At 47.5% G+C, this 20165-nt stretch overlaps 1 protein-coding gene across 3 annotated transcripts in view; it reads left to right on the top strand.

Annotated features, from left to right (window-relative positions):
- The window catches only part of ELMOD3 (ELMO domain containing 3), a 67243-nt gene that overhangs the window by 39157 nt on the left and 7921 nt on the right, over positions 1-20165 (top strand). For all 3 annotated transcript variants that reach the window (XM_032773408.2, XM_032773409.2, XM_032773411.2), the window contains 8 exons: positions 1733-1813; positions 4125-4194; positions 5379-5441; positions 6399-6490; positions 7585-7708; positions 8194-8316; positions 16635-16765; positions 17914-17990. In XM_032773408.2, the coding sequence (XP_032629299.1) occupies positions 1736-1813; positions 4125-4194; positions 5379-5441; positions 6399-6490; positions 7585-7708; positions 8194-8316; positions 16635-16765; positions 17914-17990 (758 nt within the window). In that variant the 5' untranslated portion in view covers positions 1733-1735. The remainder of the gene's footprint in view (positions 1-1732; positions 1814-4124; positions 4195-5378; positions 5442-6398; positions 6491-7584; positions 7709-8193; positions 8317-16634; positions 16766-17913; positions 17991-20165) is intronic.

A 20165-nucleotide genomic window follows, 5' to 3' on the forward strand; every position in this document is an offset into this window, starting at 1 on the left:
CAAATGGGTAGGGGAGCTGCAAAGGGGGGTGGGGTTGGGGCTGCAAAGGGGAAGGGGTTGGGAAAAGGGAGGCTCCAAAGGGGCAGAGAGGGAAAAGGGGGAGGGGTTGGGGCTGCAGAGAGGGAGCGGGGGTCTGCAAAGGGCTTGAGCTAGCGTGCTAAAAGTAAAAGTGTGCCTGCAGTGGCACACACAGGGGTCAGGCTCGCCAGCCACCATCCGTACATAACTAGGACCTTGGCCAGGATTGTATTCAGGCACTCAGCCTGAAACATGGCAGCCCCACTGCTATTTTTAGCGTGCTAGCTTGAGCACAGCTAGCCTGTGTATGTCTGCCTGAGCTGAGAATTACACCTCCCAGTTCCTGGGCAGACATACACGCAGCTCTGAACTCAGGCAGCAAGGAGCATGGCTAAGCTCACCCTTATCCTTGGCCCTGCCCAACCATCTGAGGGTTTTGAACCAGGGAGAAAGGATGCGATGCTGACATTTAAGAAAGCAGGAAAAAGTTGTTACATTTGCACATAATAGAATTTTTTATCTTGCTCCTTTCTAACCCCTCCCCAGTGAATTATATACAAAAACTGCGCTAAACTGAGAGTTTGTAGCCACTGACGGCCACTCAGTGGCTCATTGCAGAACTGGCTGGTGCAAGTCTGCCACTGCCATGCTTCCTCCAGCCCCCAATGTGCCCCCAGTCTTTTGCCTGGATCCTGGAATTCCCCCTGTGTTGGGGCAGTTTTGTGAACTGGAATACAAATCACAGGCCCAGGAAGCCGATTTAAGTCACAGTTTTCCAAACTTTTGCAGCATAGACTAGCTCTTACTTAAGTGATTTTTAGTAGTTATTTGCTACGTGACAACATTAATGTTTTCTCTAAGAAAACATCTTGAGGCAGCCGTGAAGCTATTTGCCAGGATGCGTGACCATATTCTTCAGCACACAGCTTTGCAAACCTAGGTTTTATTTCTGAGAGGGTGCCATGTAGTTCCCATTCACTGCTGCTGACTTGGGTAAAGTATTTCGTCTTGAAGTCTGCTACAGAAGAGAATCCTGTCTCACAGCGGCAGAGCATTGCAACATATAAGAGCATATCCATTGCTTTGGAATTCAATGGAAAATACTCCCTGCTAATGCCCAGTAAAATTCTGGAAGTAATTTTATGAATGAATGAGACAATTCACACCTCAGAGCTAATTATACTCTCTGCAAACACAGGCATGTATCACTACATGTAGGTCATGTTTTGAAGGGTTTTTGTTTTGTTTTTTTTTACAACCATAACAACTAGAGACATAATATTTTTAAAAAATGAAAGCTGAGAGTCTGAAGAACAAATGAGAGGACTGTTAGCAGACCTGGGCTAGTCCTTTGCACTTTATGCACACCCCACATTGTGGGAAACACAGATTTAAACAGACTTTTGTTTATTGTAACAACATTAGAAAGTTGTTTGTGCTTTGAACTTTTCCTTAGAGTACTTAGCTTTTACTCTTTCACTAAACACACAAACAGAAGAAACAGCAGTTAAAGCAACTGACACGTTGAAAATGAGGTGAAATTTTCATGTTAACAATTTTTCTTATTTCCTTTCCATTTGATTGTATCTGCCAGAACACCCAACTTGATGCTTGCACTGTGTCAGTATTATACATGCATTACAGGAACTTGGGCTACTTCAGGAAGTGACTGGTGGTTTGTTTCCTGGTGACTTTGATTTAATTGTTTCATTAGGGCATGAACAGATGCACCGCAGACACCCACCAGTCTGAAGAGCAAGATATCTTCCTTCCTCCAGCTGTCAAATCCGTACCTGTGCGTATCTCAGATATTCTCATACTTTTCAGCGGCCTGAAACTAAACTCTAGCATTAGACATGTCTCTCTACATTATGTGCAGAGATCTGCATGGTGGGGAACATTAGGAATTAATTGTAATTGCACAAAGAGTTGGGAAAGTCCCATTGTGTGAGTGTGTGTGTGTTCCATCAGGGGCTTTCATGGCACCACTGTCCCTGTGTATGCATTTACAAAGTGGTATGGACTGTACTCTTCCCTAACTTTCACTGTATGCAAAAGGCGTTTTTGCAATGTCTTATAGCCACGGTAAAATCATACTGTGGCTCATTGTGACATGATACTGGTGCATATGGTGCCAGTGGTGGGCCTGGGACTTGCAGTTGTCAAAAAGCACAAACCTCTTGCATACATGCTTGAATGTGATACAGTAACTCCTCACTTGTCCTGGTTAACTTAGGTTGCTGATCTATTAGGGAACAAGCTTGTTTAAAGTTGCGCATTGCTCCCTTATAACATTGTTTGGCAGCTGCCTGCTTTGTCCGCTGCATGCAGGATTCTCTGGAAGAGCAGCCCCTCCTTGTGGGGATTAGAACCGGGGGAGTGGCAGTCCCCTCCATCAGCTCCCCTAAATTCCCTGTAAGGTATGTGGCTCGCAGCTGCCCAGCAGCAGTTCAGCTGTCCCTCCCCCCACTGCTCTGCTGCTCCTGCCCTGCGCTCTCTGTTAGAGCTGCTCCCGGGAGCTTTCTGCTTGCTGGGGGATAAGCAGGAGAGGGGTGCTGATATCAGGCTGTCCCCCTGCTCCTGCCCCTTACCCTCGCTTTGTCCCCCCCCCCCACAAAGCAGAGGAGGGGGACAGGGCTCAGAGACAAAAAGGAGGGAGCTTTCTGGAAGCTGTTGCTTCCTGTCTGAAGAATTGATCTGCTTAAAAGGGCAACATACTGGAAGTGGGGTCAGCATACTAAAGGGGCAGTGCATATCTCTCTCTCTCTCACTCATGCATGCACCCCCCAGCACTTTGGAAAGTCAGCACCTGTGCAGCCGTGCATGTGCTGTCAGGAGAAGGGAGTGCTGCACTCCAGCTGGATAGCGTGGGCTCATTATCATGTTCAGTTTTTGCAGGGAAGTGTTTGCAGCTACCACCCTGCATGTCTTGTGTTTCTTTCCTCCTGTCTCAGTCCATGCTGCCTTGTAGAGTGTGAGGCTACGTTAACAACAGCGTATTAACCATTGAGGGCTCAGCCGAGTGCTAGTTCATCATTTAGCAGGAAGGCATTCCCTGGGAAATATCCCTCCCTCTGACTGCAGCACCTCAACCAAGCTTCACAATCATTCATTGCTGTGACAATATTAAACTGTTTATTTACAATTGTTTAAAACTTATTCTGTATATGTACATAATGTCTTTTGTATGGCAAAAAAAATTTCCCTGGAACCTACCCCCCCACTCCATTATGGGTAAATTGGATTCGCTTAACATCGTTTTGCATAAAGTGGCATTTTTCAGGAACAGAACTACCATGTTAAGTGAGGAGTTACTGTACCAGAAAGCACGCTAGCTTAGGCGTACCTGCCCTTCTGTGTCAGCTTTTCTGGAGGCCTAAACAAGGGCCTCCCTAGTTCTTCAAACAGCTCTCTTCACGGGGGATGTGTGGGGTAGATCCAAACTGTCCAAGGTGCTCCCCTGTTGCTTTACCGGCTTGTCTTTGGTGGGCTAACCTGTTTCCTCCAGCAGGGACACCATTCCTCTACAAACCCTTCTTATGATGAGGAGCAGACTATTTCTCCCTGACTGGCTACCCCATTCCCTGTGCAGCTTGTGTCATGGCAGGAGAAAGGGTGAACTCAAGCAGCTTCAGCATGGGAATGCTGGGGAAACCTGTGATGGGTGAGCAGGGTGGTGTCTGTGGGCTGTTCCCCAGGAGGTTTGTGTAGCTGTTGCAAGTTTGTCTCTTGGCTTGTGCAGGATCTGGGAGGGTATCACATTGTGCTAGCCGCAGAGAACCTTCAAAGGGTTCCTTTGTTTTCCTGGACACCACCCCGCACACAGTGTGTCTCCAGGCTGTGGACATCTTCTGTGGTGTTCTGGCGTAACAAGAATAGTGCGTGCTGGGATATTTCCCAAAGTGAGAACAGGTCATTATGGCTTCAGGGAGACCTCAGGTGTGGGGAGGGAAATAGGTCTTTAAGATCGCTTCTGTACTGAAGACCCCACTTCTCTGCTGCTGCTGTTTGGGGCCACTCAGCAGATCAGGCTAGAAAAAATTCCTTTAAAAACTACAGGAGGTGTAAAGGGCATCGCTCCTCCTGACTGTTCTCTCTCTGCCTAGATCTCGGTGCTGAAGCAGAGTGGGCCCCTGCAGGCTCTGGCAGAGGGACCCAATGGGTGCACAGAAGCTGGTGAGCTGTGTTTGAATGTTTCCGCTTAGTATCCTATTGCTTTCCAATTCTGGAGGGGACCGACGTGCTCCAACAGTGGCTGTAACAGCATGGCGCTGCTCTTTCTGCCTGCTGAGCGAATCCTGTCCGTTCTGCTGGCGGACTTAGCTAGAATCTTGCTATAATCAACCAGTTCAGATTGTCATGATCCTGATACTCTTGGCCAAGTATCTCTCCTCATTGTCGCTAGACTGTCCAGGACCCCTCGCGGCATTGCTCCAAGGCTTTGGTCAGGCTTTCTGTCCTGTCCGCCTGCTCTGAAATTGTGTCTCCAACATGTGGGTCTGCTGTTGTCCTGTCTCCCCAAAACAACATCCAGTTTTTCTGTCTATGAACTAAGCACATGTCTCAGAGCCATGATTCCGAGCCTTTCTGCTGGGGTGCTGTGTCAGTGGCATTTTTAACTCTGGAATCCCAATCAAGTGAATGGGGTTGTGCTCTCGTTTTTCTTCCCCCACAGTTCAGGCCTCTTCCTGTTCATGGAAGAGATATGGTACTCTGAACTTCCTTTCCTTCTGCAGTGTCCGGGGTGGTGTGGGGGAAGTCAGGCTGCTGAGTGAGACATGAAAAGGCTCTGTGGAATTCCCCTCTGACTTTCTGTACTATCCTTGGGCCTGATTGTGTCTGTTAGGCACTGGCCTGTGTTGGGACTGGGTCAGAACTGCATTGCCCCCGTGATGATGTAGTGGAGGCTGGCCAGAAGAACTGCTTAGTAGGGCCATGACCCTTCCTTCCATGCCCCCTTTGGGGTGGCTTGGACTATTGTACCTAGCCCGTTTGCAGGTGTGCAGTGGAGAAAGGGCCTTACCTGCAGCACCCCTGAGAGAGCTAACCACAATCTCCTTCTATGCTTGCTGATATTCTCTCCTCTCTGTGGAACTGGGTGAGTTTGCTGCAGGCCTTTGGATAATCAAGATAATCAAGACAGGGGCTGTCAAGGAATCTGCTGCTGTTGAACTTTATATCGGAGAGCGCCCAACCTGATCTGTGATAAAACGGAAAATTAAGTGAGATCCCAAAGATGGCCAAGCGTAAGGTCACAGGAACTATCGTGCTTTTTATCTGCTGGCTGATGGAGAAACAAAGCAAATAGCTGGCCTGAGAGTTCCAGCTTTAGCTAATCCTCTTCTTGTCTCTTTTGCCAGATCCTAGCACGGAGGTGCTGCAAGCTCAGAAAGAATGGGAGGCCGTGGAAAGTCTCCAGACAGGTACAGATAACTGCAGTGGTGCTTACCTGGTATCCTTGCCAGTTGGTACTAATTAAATCTCGTAGTGGCACTGAAGAGGGAGACAGATGGTTTGTCAATGACGAGGGAGTTGGGGAACTGTAGGGAATGTAGAATGGGAAACTGAGTCACACATCCACTCAATTTAGGCTTAATCAGTTTTGCCTTTGTTTAATACAATTTCAGATAGAATTGTCATCACTTAGTGTCTGGACATACATTTATCCCAGATAAGTAATAACAGACAAGATGGAATATAGGTAAATGGGCCCAAGTTACCGCATTCTGAGACACTGAGAAGTCCTCCTTTCCTCCATGATGGTCATCATCTTTCCTGGTCTCCTGGTCTGGTCCTGTCTCATTCCTCAGTTTCTGGTCTGGAGTTTCTTCAGATTTTGTCCCATTTTCACAAGTATTTTTAACATGCTTGATTACCTAATTTTCCTCCAATCAGCATTGAACGCATTACTCATTGATATTTAGATAACCCGTACATTCAGCATGCGGAAGCTTTAATCACCTAAGGTCTACATTTTTCCTGCTAAGTTTGCAGTTTCTGAGTTGGGTTGCCCTGGGTCCCCCCTGTTTAAGTTTTCCAGAAAGGGAGGTTTTGTTTATCATAACAGTACATACTTGTATCTCTTACTTACAAGCTGTGTGCCTGCTGTTATACATGCAGGTCTAAGTTTGGACGCAGGTGGAAAAAATATCAACTGGAGAAGATCTTAAAAGAAAAGAGAAATTTTGTGGGAAAGTAAGAGGCCTGGCCTGCCACGAGCACAGCATCTCTGTAGGGCCAACAGGCAAAGTTTAGCATGGCGGATGTGGGAGGGGAGTTGGTTGGAGTGCAGGGCTTTTTGTGGAGCGGGCTGTGCCTCTTTCAGTGTAACAAGCTTTGTCGTGAATCCCAGGCAGGGCCGTTTTCTTTCATATTTGCAGGGCTCGTGGGGACGTCTGCAGGTCACGTGCCCCTGATTGCCTTCAATGAAGCACTGCAGTATTTCCAGACAGCTGACCTGTCAGAGTGCAGGGTATGTACGAACCACGGGGATTGAACAATGTAGCGTTATGCGTGTTCGTAGCACTGTGCAGACAGGAACTCAGTCCCTGGGATGCTTCCCTGCAGTGAGTATTTTACTGAGGCACAGGGAGGTGAAGTGGCTTGTGCAAGGCCACACAGTGAGGGTAGGGTGGGCTGGGCTGAGGTTAGAACTCAGAGTTTCCTGGCCAGAGAAAGGCTTCCCGATTTTGCCCCCGTTTCCTGTTATGCTGTCTTCTGCCCAATCCCAGTCACCCCCCTTTCCGCTTCCAGTCTGTCCCTCTCTGGTCCTATCCTTCCCAGCTTATGCCCGCTACTATTTCTGCCCCTTACCACCCTGCATTTGAGTCAGGTTGCTTCCTCCTCTGTGTAGCTTGGGCGCTAAGAGAGAGAGCACTGGTAGCACAGGAGGGACTTGTCTTTCACTCACTTCTGGTGGTTGGTACCCTAGTGCCTGTAAGCTGGGAGCAGCAATTCCAGGAAGATTGGTGTCCAGCCCCTTCACTTCTGGGGTGGAGCATGCTCAGTGCAACAGAATGTAGCTGTGACAGTCTTACAAACCTCTTCTGAGCACGTTCAAATGGGATTTACAAAAGTGTGTAATGCACCTAAATCTTGGTGAATTTTCATAGAGATGACAAAAGGCACCTTTCTGACCCCACGTCTTCCATGCTGCCAAATTTCAAGTCCTTCCTGTGAAGCATAGAGATGCTATAGCTTCTTAAAGAAACAGTTGTATGAATTTTATTAATGTTGATTGACCAACCTATTTTTCTTCTAACTTCATTTTCAGAAGCAGCTGAAATGTTTTTGCTGTAACTTTCCAAAAATTTTCTGTCTGAAGTCAAGACCAGGAATGGGAAATTTAATCTTGAGAGGTTAAAGTTTGGCAAAATCAGAGGCAACTGAAAACAGGGTCTTGTAATGGAAACTGTTAGGCAACCTCAACTCTTGGTGTCACTACCCAATTAATTAACAAATTCTCTTGTGAAACAAGGTCTGCTGCCATGTTTTCTCCCAGATGATTCCAAGGGAGACTGCACCACATACCCCGACACCTCTCTTTATATATCATCCTTTTTTTAGAAAAAGATCCAGCCAACAGTGGAAAGGCGAGGACTGTCTGCCATGGCTCACTTCTTCTTCGGCCCCCCACGGCTCCATCAGCAGCTGCGAGGCGAACGGGATCTGGCCCTGGCGATAGCCCAGTGTGAGTATTCCCGTCTGGTAGCGGACAGTAGGGAGGATTGGGGTGGTCCCTAGTTTCTTGCAGAATTCTGGGTCTGGCCCCTGAGAAAGTTCAGTTTCCTGCACAGAGGCTCTTTACCCTTACTGGGGAGCTCCATTGTGCAGTCTCTCTTTTTCAACGTCCAGCATCAGCTGTGTCATCGGAAGGTGCAAAGAACCCCTGCACCAGGCTGTTAACTTACCTACAGGGAAAGCCTCTTTCTAACGCTGTGCAGTATGAGGATTGGCTTGTGCTCTAAAACTTGGAGGTTTCCATCCCTTTCAGAACTCCTTGGGTTTTTTCCTAACTGGATGTTCCTGCTATCCACATAAATGTCTAGTTCTTCTATGAATCCATTTAACCTGCAGGGTTTTTGTTTTTGTTTTTTTGCTATGTCTCCATTGTTGGTGCTTTAGAGAAGAGGGATGTTCAGTGTCACAGAGAGATGATCAGTGTTTTCCGTACAGGTGGCTTGGATAATAATGAGAAAGTGCACATGAGGATCCTGCAGACCATCTACAAGAAACTAACAGGCTCCAGATTCGATTGTCCCCGCTACGGCGCCCACTGGGAAGAGCTGGGTTTTCAAGGTATGGGAAGGCAGTGAGGAGAGGGTGGGCTCTGAAGTACAGAACTTTGAGGGTGGGGTCCCCAGCTATCACTCTGGCCCTGTGGCTGAAGTGACCCAACACCGACTTAAAGGAGTCTGGGTTTGTTGCCTCCATCCCCCTGCAGCTGCTCTACACTTTGTGCTTTTCATTGCAGCTGCTGATCTGGCATCTGTCACTGTCTCAGCCAGCTGGACAGTCAGATGCTGATATACCAGTTTCTGCTGCCACCACTGGCATACCTAGTAATTTCCCAGTGACTGCTGGCCCAGTGAGATGCCACTGGCATTGCTGGTTCACCGTGTGTTCCTGGTTGGCCACTGCTGCTTGCTTGTTGGTGATCTCTGAATAATAAGCCCTTTCTGAGGGTTTGATTTAGTTGAGAGGCACTGGTTGCAACTCCATAGCTAAGGCTGCATTTCAGTGTGCATATAAAGCAAGGATTCTACCTCTGTTTTGTATATTAAAAAAACACAGCACTTATCTTCAGCTACAGACAATTTTCTGAGACGTTACAAATAAATCCATTAATGAGAGTTGCACTTTTATTAAAAACTGGATTGTTTAAGAAATGTAGCATGTGTTAGTCTTTTCTTTGTCTGGAGTGGGTTTAACAACAGAATAACACTGACTCTTCAAGTTCTCCACATGGTTAAAGTTAATCAAACTCTTGTGCGTAGCCTGCATTTGAAGAAATGAAGTTGTAATTAAGGAAAGTTGTTAATGATTGTTGTATCTAATTGTTATGATTATATGGAATATGGACAGACAAAAGACTGGTCTGTACTACAAAGTTAGGCTGATGTAAGCCATCTTGCACCGACCAAGTTGTGCATGTGTCTACACTTAAATTTGGTTCCCATCGAGGTGAGCGCCCCATTGTAACACCGCTTCCCTGAGCTGTGTTGAGCCCTGGACAATTAACCGAGGTCGATGTAGTGCGAGTGTAGACACGGCATTACCTATGTCAAACCTAACAACCCTCTAGCAGCTGTCCAACAATTCTTGACTCTCACTGCTCTGGTCACAATTGTGAAGTCAACTGCCAGGGATCATAGAGACCGGAGGGCCGGCTTCCCCAGCACCTTAATTGAAATGCCTTTTTCTGGGGGGAGGGATAGCTCAGTGGTTGGAGCATTGGCCTGCCAAACCCTGGGTTGTCAGTTCAATCGTTGATGGGACCATTTAGGGATTTGGGGCAAAAATCTGTCTGGGGATTGGTCCTGCTTTGAGCAAGGGGTTGGACTAGATGACCTCCTGAGGTCTCTTCCAACCCTGATACTCTTTGTTTCTTTGATTGTCCAGTGTGACAATCACACCTAGCATCTCTCCATTATTGTGTGCAACTGCCCAGCCACCCATGCTGGCTACGCACTCCAGATACACTCTGGCCTGGAGTAGACAGGAGATATTGGATCTCCTGGGACTGTGGGAAGAAGAAGCTGTGTGAGCACAGCTATAGACCAGCTGTAGAAATGGGGAAATCTACGAGCAGATTGCACGGGGGATGCAGGAGAAGGGGTAGAACAGGGATCAGCAGCAGTGCCATATGAAAGTGAAGGAACTGCGGCTGGCATACCAGAAGGCCAGAGAGGCCAACAGTCATTCTAGTGCTGAGCCACAGACCTGCTGCTCTTATAAACAACTGCATGCCATACTTGGTGGAGACCCCACCAGCACTTCACAGACCACTATAGGTACCGCTGAGGAGCCTGAGATACAGACCCCTGCCATGAACAGCACAGAAGAGGAGGCGGGGAGACATGCAACTAGCAGGGTCCAGCTATGCCACAATCCAGGACCTCTTTGAGACGCCCCCACAGTCCAGTCAGTCCTGGCACTTGAGCATGGGTGACCCAATGCCAGAGAAGGAACTTCAGGTAAGTGTGTAAATGTATTTCACGTTACAGTGATGTACCGGTAGTGCTCCCTACTTAGCAGGACATCGCTATCAACTTTTCGTTCATTTATTCATACCAGAAGAGGTAGCAGAAAAACCAAGAGAGGTCGTTATCAGCTCTTCAGTCCCCTGTGGAGTTAGGCAGCGGGTGCCATGCATAGCAGTTTGTTTCATGTACGCAGGGATGGCTGTTGAATCTTCCTGAGAGATCTTGATGAAATTTTCATGGAGGTATCTGCAATCCTTTCCCAAAGGTTTCTAGGATGACGGCCTTTTTTCCTCTGCCATGGGATGCTTTCCCATGCCGATCGGCAATAACTTCTGCAGGTACCATTGCGTAAACAAGCTAGTGGTGTATGGGCTCAGGCAGCTCTGGAACACCAGCAGCAGCTGTGTTTTCTGTGCCTCTGTTATCCTCGGAAGTGAGATGTCAGCTACAATCACCACCACCTGTGGAAAGTGCTGCCAGTATCCAGCACCAGTGCCCTGTACTCCTAGTTTCATGCAACTGAGCAATTCCCTCCTCATTTAGGGTGACCAGATGTCCCAATTGTATAGGGGCAATCCCGATATTTGAGGCTTTTTCTTCTATAGGTTCCTATTACCCCCCATCCCCATCCCGATTTTTCACACTTGCTGTCTGGTCACCCTATCCTCGTTTCCCTTGCCCCTTGTGGGCCATAGTAACCACAGCTGGTGCCGTGAATGATGCTGGGCACAAGCATTCCGAAGCAGAAGTTGCAATAAGCAAGTTGTGTTTAAAACTTTAGGGCAGCAAGGGAAAGGAGTTCAGAACCTGAATTTTTGCTTTCCGTTGTGACTATGCTAACAACGGTACCTCTATATGCTTTATCTATAGCCACTACTGTGGCCTTGAGGGGTTCCCCCTCCACACCTGCAGGATGCCTGAAGCAGATGAGGAGAAAGAAAAGGACTCAGGATGACATGTTCAGCAAGATCCTGCAAGCCAGAGCTGCATCAGACTGTGAGCAGAGGGCCTGGAGGGTGAATATTGCAGACTGTAAAGAGAGGGAAAGAGTGGACAGGAGAGAGGTCCAGGAGTTCCAGCAGGCAAAGGACAGGGAGATGCACCATGACATAATGTGGCTTCTCTGGAAGCAAACACAGATGTTGCAGACTCTTGTGTACCTACAGGTTCAACAATAATGGGCTCACCTCCCTCTGCAGCCCTTGGAGAATTCCATTGTAGCACGTCTCTATGGCCCCTCCTCCCCCTCAAACGTTCCACTGGGCATCAGGGGTTGCATCCCTACCCCTATACACCAACGGACAGTAAGGACAACCACAGCTTCACATAACACTGGCCTGTGAGAGCCACAGTTGCTGCATGTGTAGCCAAAATGGATGGGAATGTTCTTTCTCCTTGTTAAGCTCTGTTCTGTTAATTTATTAGGGTTTTAATGTACATGCTTTTAAATTGCACAGATTTTTTTTGCACTGGTTTTGTTACTCAATAAAATTACTAGCTGTACTGAAAGCACCCACTTACTTTGTATGGTGTAATAGATGCCTGAAGGGTGTTCTAGTCATGGATGTACACCTAACAGGCCCTAAAACTGCAGGGCCAGGTAGAGCACAGTCCATCACAATGCGTTATTGTGGCTTACTGGCAAAGGGTTCTTTCAAGGCCTTCTTCAGCTGTATAGCTCCATGTTGGGCACTTCTAATGGGCCTTGTGTCTGGCTGTTCAAATTCAACAGACAGCTGCTCCACATCTACCTTCCACTCTGGCAGCAGCTTTTCTCCCTTTGCCTCACAGATAGTATGCAGGACACAGCAAACAGCTATAACTACTGGGATATTTTTCTCACAGAAATCCAATCAGGTGAGTAAACAACGCCAGCCTCCTTTCAACTTACATTCAGCTGTCACTCTGCACCAGCTGAGCTGGGAGTTGAATCTTATTCTTGGTGCATCCAAGGTGGCCAATGTATGGCTTCATGAGCAAGGAGTAGGCTGAGTCCTCCAGGATCACTGTGGGCATTTCAACATCACCAATGGTAATCCGCTGGTCATGAGAGAAAGTCCCTGCTTCCAGCTTTCTGAATAGTTTTATGTTCTTAAAGATGCAAGTGTCATGCACCTTCCCTGACCTGCCAACGTGGATGTCAGTGAAGTGTTTCCAGTGATCAACCAGCGCTTGCATAACCGTAGAAAAATAGCCGTTTCTGTTGATATATCCTGTGGCAAGGTGGGCTGGTGCCAAAATAGGGATATGCGTGTTGGCTATTGCTGCACAGCAGTTCAGCAACTCAGTTGCCACAAATCCATCCAGTATGTCCCGCACGTTGCTGAAAGTCACAGTCCTGCGTAGCAGGAGACAGTTAATGACCCTGCACAGTTGCATGACAACAGCCGGTCTGTGGATTTTCCAACTGCAGAATGATTTTCCCGCTGACATGTGGAAATCCGGCCTTGCAAGTTTCCACAGTGTTATTGCCACTTGCTTCTCCCCTGTCAGTGCGGCGCTCAGTCTGGTGCCACTGTGCTGAAGAGTTGGGGTGAGTGTGGCACACAGATCCAGGAATATGGCCTTTTGCAGCCAAAAGTTCTGCGGTCTTTACTCATTCTATCAAAAAACCTGCATTATGATGTGATCCCCCCAATCCGTGCCCATCTTTTGAGCCCAGAAACGATGCTCCACCATCTACAGCAGCTCTGTGAATGAAAGTAACCACCTTGAACTGGCTTTCGTTATGTCCCACAGCTATCTGTCGTCCATGAAAGCATCATATTCCCTGCTGATTCAGTTCTTCTTGCGTCTGTGCAAATACCAGAGGATCGTGTACCCTCTGCGTGCAACTCTTATGGCAATAACACAGAGCTGTGCAGGCTCCATTCTTCTGTCACAGATGGCAGACAGTGAGGAGAGACATGTGGGTTCATAGAATTTTTAAAATAAGCATGAAAATGATGGGGTATGGATAACATTCTAGAATGAAGAATGTTGCATGCTAGGAAGCTGACTCTTTGCTCCTGGCCACCCCAAAAGACAGTGCGCTGGAAGATGGTGATTTGCAAACTGAGATACCTACCCATAGTGCATTGACACAAATACTCCTGGTGAGTACGCACATTGCTGTCGCAAGGAGTCAAGTATACACGTGCACAAGCAGCATACTAACTCTGGCAGCTTTATGCCAGCATAATGTGCGTTGGCCAAAGTTTGTGGTGTAGATGTGTCCTAAGGGAAATGACTTGGGCAACTGTTAAGTGACATGAGAACTAACTCACCAATCCTCAGATTTCCTCTGCAGCTAATTTGCATGTAGGAATTCCATTGGTTGTACTTGCTGAGAGCAAATTAATTCTCACTGTCTTGTATTCAGAGATTATCTCCCTGATATTGGTTTGAGTGGCCAGTTAATTTTCTTTAGTCTTGTCTGCTTTCCTGGCTTTGCAAGCCAGGACTTACCGGCAGACATGGAATCCTTTTCATGCAATGAGCCTAAAATGCTCTTGGATGTTCCTTGTGTTTTTTTTTTTTTTTGTTTTGTTTTTTTTTAATTTTCAGATTCTTTGGGAGGTATCCATCTTCTGGTCCCTGTTGTCTGCTTTTGGGGTGGAGGTTGAAGTGTGTTTAAGGAGAGAATGAAGACAGCTTATTCTGTTGTCCCTTCAGAGCCATAGATGCCTGTTCAATACTGTAAATACATTTGCTTGCTATCTGTGCTATAAAGTGACACCAGGGAAACTGCCATAGGGTTTTTGTTTTAAGGAGAAGTTGCCACGGATTCCTTTGCTGCCTCGTACTGTGTAGATGCTGCTGTTTGGCACAGGTTGTAGCAAACAGAGCGTGCCCTAAATGAGCTTGTGTCTTGTTCTCCTGCAATAAAAAGTGCTTTTGTTTTTATACTTAAACTCCTTGCAATCTGTATGTCCTCGGATACATAACAATAATAATAACATGCTCTCATATAGTGTTTTTCATCCAGAGATCTCCAGGCACTTTACAAAGAAGGTCATTTTTAGCCTCATTTTACAGATGAGGAAGGTGAGGCAGAGACCAGTGCAATGACTTGCCCATGATCACCCTGCAGGCCACTTGCAGAACTGGGACTAGAACCAAAGTCTCCTGAGTTTGTCCAGTGCTCTGTCCACTAGGCAGTACTGCTTCTGTTCTCGTGACTATTTTCCATTACCTGAAAGTGGGTGAACGAATGAGGGGAGAATTGGACAGGATGGGACTAAGCAGCATTGCATCTCTAGCATAGTGGTAGCATAAGGAGGGTTGGCTGAACCAAAATAGGGATAGGTAATGGGTGACAGGCAGGGAAGACCATGACAGATAGTCCTTTTCTGTGGTTGGGAAGAAGGATGGAAAGCAGTGGACAGGAGAGAGGTAGAGCATTGATGACGAGAAACAGGAATTGATGCTTCTGCTTCTTCTGTAGTTATATCTGCTCATTTGCATATTCTAATCATAGTTCCCAGGAGAAAGTTTTCCTCAAACTTCTTGAAACCTTGTCCTGCCATGTTGCACGTTTGTTGGTTGATGGAGTTGCTTCAACTTGACTGTCAGCAGCAGATACTACCTTAATGTTGAAGACATTTGAGAGACAGAGTACATTCAGTGTTTTTCCCCCCCGTCTGTACGAGGCTTGGCAGTTCTCACTAGTCGCAGTGACACACGAAGGGGTCTTCGACATGGCAATTCAAGGTGGAATTTCCTGCAGGGGTGGACGTGTGCATGCGAGTATTGATCATGCTAACATGCTACAAATGGCAGTTTAGTGGCAGTGCGGGCAGTGTGACGGGCTAGCTGCTCACCTGCATACCTAGGATCTCAGACAGGATGGTACTTAGGGGCAGCTAGCCTGTCTCGCTGCCTGTGCCGCTGTGGTTACGCTGCTATTTTTAGTGTGCGAGCTCAATCAGCGCTAGTGTGCACATGTCTACCCAAGCTGGAAATTCACCTCCAGCACCAGTCCCTTCTGTGTCATGTTTGCAGTGCTACATGGCCATCATCGTCTCCTTTTTTCCAATGCCCAAGTTGGGTAGGCCAATGTTATGAGCTGCGTTCGCCTGTGTCTGTTTTGAGCCTGCTGGGGTACGACTATCTTCTTGGATGTCCATGACACACTCTCCATGCAGTCTTCCACAGAGAACTATTTTAGGCAGCTGGGACAGGGTCACTCTAGCAAGATGGCCCATTGGTTGGAGTTGGGACATTTTGATGATTGTAGTCACTTTTAGTCTTCTACAGATGTAATTATATTGTAGTCTACCAATCCTTGCCATGCCTAGGATAGGGCCCAGGCACTTCATCTCCAATGTTTGCAGCTTTTGCTCCGGACACTTTGTCAGTACCTACGTTTCATCACCATAAAGTAACATTCAACTCTCATTGTACCCACATTAATCTGACTTTAGCTGTTGTGGATGCTGAGTTAAGGTTCCAAACATTTTATTCAGGCACGCAAATGTTCTGCAGTTTACTAAAACAGTCCTCTGAATTTGTAAACTCACAAGCTTTTGCTTGAAGAATTCAGTGAATTCTTTTGCAAAAATGATCTCCAGTTATCCAGAGTCTTCCAGGCTTGATAGAATTCAGCTCTTCTCCATCCTATAATCTAAAAAATAAGCATTAAAAAACAAACTTTGAGCAACCTACCTACCAAACAACAAAATGCAATCACCTCATTAGTCGTCATAAAAACACATCAAACAAAGCACCAACCCCTTTTTTTCCCCATTTGGTCTCCAAATGGCTCGCTACTCCCTCTTTTTAATGGCCATAGGCACATCCCAGAATCCTTTGCTAGCTGGTGTGGCAACTCTTCTGAAGCATCAAGTGGCTAAAAAGCATTCTGGTGCATGCTTGAGCCTGAGCCCACCGGAGGGGAAAGTTGATCTGCAAATGATAGATCCACAGAGGAGAGAGGAAAAGGTAAGAAAGGGAGGGAGATTGTGACCCCTCTACTGCCTGGCTCCATGGAGCAGAGTGGGGAGCCAGCTGTGGCATCCAGTTAACTTCTCCTGGATGTAAAAACTAGAGAGCAAGAACAGCTGCAGGCAGGTCCTGGCAGACAAGGGAGACAATATATTGGGTGCCCAGTTGCAGCAGAATGGTGAATTCCGTGGTGGAAATGCAGAATTCAGTGGCTGATTGGGGAAAAATGCCAATTCCACAAGATGAATGGGGCAGTTCACACCACTTGTTGCAGGCTGACTGCAAATTCAGGCAGGTATCACTGCATCATTTGGTTGATATTTTTGAGGTTTTCTCAGCAATCATAAGGACTGGCAATGGGAAGAGTTTGTCAGAATATATATCATGCTCCAAAGCAGGCATGTAATAAGACAGGGAGAGCATATACTGAGTGATTCAGGACAGGAACGTGCCCGGCTTACCTGGCTGTATGTTTTTATATTAAAGGTATGGATCCTGGGACAGACCTGCGTGGGACTGGATTGCTCGGGTTAATGCAAATTCTATATTTTGTAATGGACTCTCGGACATTACCCCTAGCTCGAGACGTTTTCAAGCTGTCCCATCATGAATCACAGGCATGTCCTTCCCTCTTCAACTCTGACTCTGGATTGGTATTTATTTATTATTATTAAACTTCAGGGAAAGGTAAGTGTGGAATCCTGCTTTTCAATTGGCTGTTAGGAAAACTCTTTCACGTCCCAGATTCTCTGCTTCATCCAGTTTCTGATCAATGGTGCTGTCTTTCCACAGCCCTGAGAGATGTTGGCTACTCTCCACCTTGAATAAATCTGATGTTGCCAATTCCACAGCCTCCCTTTAGCCAAACTGTAGTCCCATTGGCCAAACAATTCTCACTTATAAAATGTTCCCCATGGTGTGTGTTAATTTTATTCCCTTGTTTTACACCCATCATTGCTTATTCTGTTTTGGTGAGGGAGCAGATGTTTTAATCAAAGACAGGCTCAAATCATATGCCAGAACCAAACCCCAGCTCTGTTTGGTCGTAGGCTCTTCAGTCAAGCAGACAAAGCTATAACCTGATCCAATGGATGGAAGTTGAAGCTAGACAAATTCAGAAGGGAAATAAGGCACTAATTTTTAACAGGGAGGGTAACTAACCCCTGGAACAATTTACCAAGGGCCATGGTGGATTCTCCATCAGTGCCATTTTTAAATCAGGATTGAATGTTTTCCTAAAAGATCTGCTCTAGGAATTATTTGCGGGGGAATTCAATGGCCTGCGTTATACAGGAGATCGGACTAGAAGACCCCAGTGGTCCCTTCTGGTCTAGGAATCTGTTAGTCCAGATCCAAACTTTATATCTTCATAATGGGAATGGGTGGAACCAAACCCTCAGATTAAAATGTGGGTTCAGTAACTGGAGCCAAACTGAGGGTCAGGGTTGATTTGGGTTTGGCCCAATAGAAAGGGGTTTGAGCGACAAACTCTGACCCGAGTCTGTATCTGTATTTATTGATATCACCAGAGTGCCTAGGAGCCCCAGTCATGGATCAGGGTCCCACTGTAGTAGATGCTGTACAGACCGAACAAAAAGGCGGCCCTGGCCCCAAAGAATTTACAATATCCAGGGTTTAGATCTGGGCCCATCTCTGACTAGAACAGAGACCCAAGGAAGGACATTGTTCGGGTGCTGGAAGGAAGAGAGACCTTAGCCGGGAGAACAAGTGTGGAATAGCTGATTTCGTTCTGTTTCTTTTCCAGAATTTCCCTTTCTGTGTCATGTCTATAAATATCACTCGCATCGTAATCCAGGTCCTGAGGGAAGAACATCTTTCTCGGTGAGTTCCCAGCCCAATGTGGCCCTAGAGCAGGAGTGGGCAAACTTTTTGGCCCAAGGGCCACATCAGAGTTGCGCAATGCATGGAGGGCCGAGTAGAGAAGGCTGTGCCTCCCCAAACAGCCTGCCCCCTATCCACCCTCTGACTGCCCCCCTCAGAACTTCCGACCCATCCAACCCCCCCTGCTCCTTGTCCCCTGTCTGCCACCTCCCGGGACCCCCTGCCCCAACTGCCCACCGGGATCCCACCCCCTTATCCAACCCCCCTGCTCCCTGTCCCCTGACTGCCCCAACCCCTATCCACACCTCTGACAGCCTCCCCGGGATTCCCACTCCTATCTAACCACCCTCTGCTCCTCGTCCCCTGATCACCGCCTCCCGGGACCCCCTACCCCAACTGCCCCTCAGGATCCCACCCCCTTATCCAACCCTCCTGCTCCCTGTCCCCTGACTGCCCTCCCAACTCCTATCCACATCCCTGCCCCTGGACAGGCCTCCCGGGACTCCCACTCCCAACCCTCCCTGTTCCTGATCTCCTGACCGCCCCCCCAGAACCTCTGCCCCATCCAACCACCTCTCTGACTGCCTCCCAGGACCCTCTGCCCCATTATCCAACCTCCCCGCCCCCTTACCAGCAGCAGGAGCTCGCAACCGCGACACCCGGCCAGAGCCAGCTGCACTCCCCATGCTGCCCAGCGGGAGCGACTGGCCAGAGTGCGGCCTGTGCGGTGGCGGAGGGACAGGGGGGAGGGACTGGGGACTAGGCTCCCTGGGCAGGAGCTCAGTGGCCTGGCAGGATGGTCCCGCGGGCCGCACATGGCCCACATCTGCCCTGGAGCCCTGTGTATAGACCCCAGGCTGCATTACTAAAGGCTCGTCTACACTTCATGTACCACCATGCTGAGAGACCCAATTACCACTTGGTTTTGACATGCTGCTTTGTAGCGCAGGTGGTTTTGAAATGTAAGCATAGGTAGAGAGGAAGGAGTTATAATAATTGGAGATATGCCAGTCTCCTAGAACTGGAAGGGACCTTGAAAGGTCATCAAGTCCAGCCCCCTGCCTTCACTAGCAGGACCAAGTACTGATTTTTGCCCCAGATCCCTAAGTGGCCCTCTCAAGGATTGAATTTACAACCCTGGGTTTAGCAAGCCAATGCTCAAACCACTGAGCTATCCCTCCCCCAACCCTGAGTTGTACCCCAGTAAAGCAGGCAGGGACTTTCTACTTAGTTGTGCATCTTGAAATAAAGGGATTGTATGTCTAAGGGTATTGTATGTGCTGGAGGATTGGTTATGTCTCTGTCTCAGACAGGTTGCTGGCGTAGGGTGTATATGTATTTAGCACTCTGATACGTAAATGTGTGTGTGTTCCAGTATCTCGTGTGGCTTGATACTGAGGAGAATTGGGACACTGCAGGACAGGGGTCATATCCAGGCTTGGGTATAGTTAGTTATCTAGGTTAGTCAAGTCCTGAGCGAACTGCAGGGAACTTCAGTGGGACTTACCCGAGTTGGGTGTGTGGGCAGCGTGGTGGCAGAGGATTTGCAATGTTGACAAATGCAAAGAAATATTTGACCCTGGAGGTAGGGATAAAATCCGAAAGGCTAAGCCACAGAATGAGTTACACCTAGCAAGGGACATAGGTGTTGATAAGAAGTTGTTTTATAAATACTTTAGGAGCAAGAGAAAGATGAAGGAAAGTGTAGGCCCTCTACTTAGCAGGGAAGGAGAGCTAATAATGGACAACACCAGGAAGGCTGAGCTGTTTAATGCATATTTTGCTTCAGTTTTCACTGAAAAGTTTAATTGTTGACCAGATACTAAATACAGTTAATATTAACCACACGGGGGAAGGAACTCAAGCTACAATAGAGAAAGAATGGATTAGAGAATATTCAGATAAATTAGATGTGTTCTAGTCAGCTGGGCCCTTTGAAATTCACCCTGGGGTATATAAGGAACTAGCTGGAGCAATCTCAGAACCATTAGCAATTATCTTGCAGACCATTTCGAGAATGGGTGAGGTCCCAGAGGACTGGAGAAGGTACTGTTTGCTCTATCTTTAAAAAGGGGAACAAAGAGAAATTACAGACCAGTCAGCCTAACTTCTCTGGGACAAATAATGAAGCAATCAGTTATGCACCTCGAGGATTATAGGGTTATGAGAGGTAGC

Source organism: Chelonoidis abingdonii, chromosome 2, assembly GCF_003597395.2.
Source record: "Chelonoidis abingdonii isolate Lonesome George chromosome 2, CheloAbing_2.0, whole genome shotgun sequence".
Lineage (NCBI taxonomy): Eukaryota > Metazoa > Chordata > Testudines > Testudinidae > Chelonoidis > Chelonoidis abingdonii.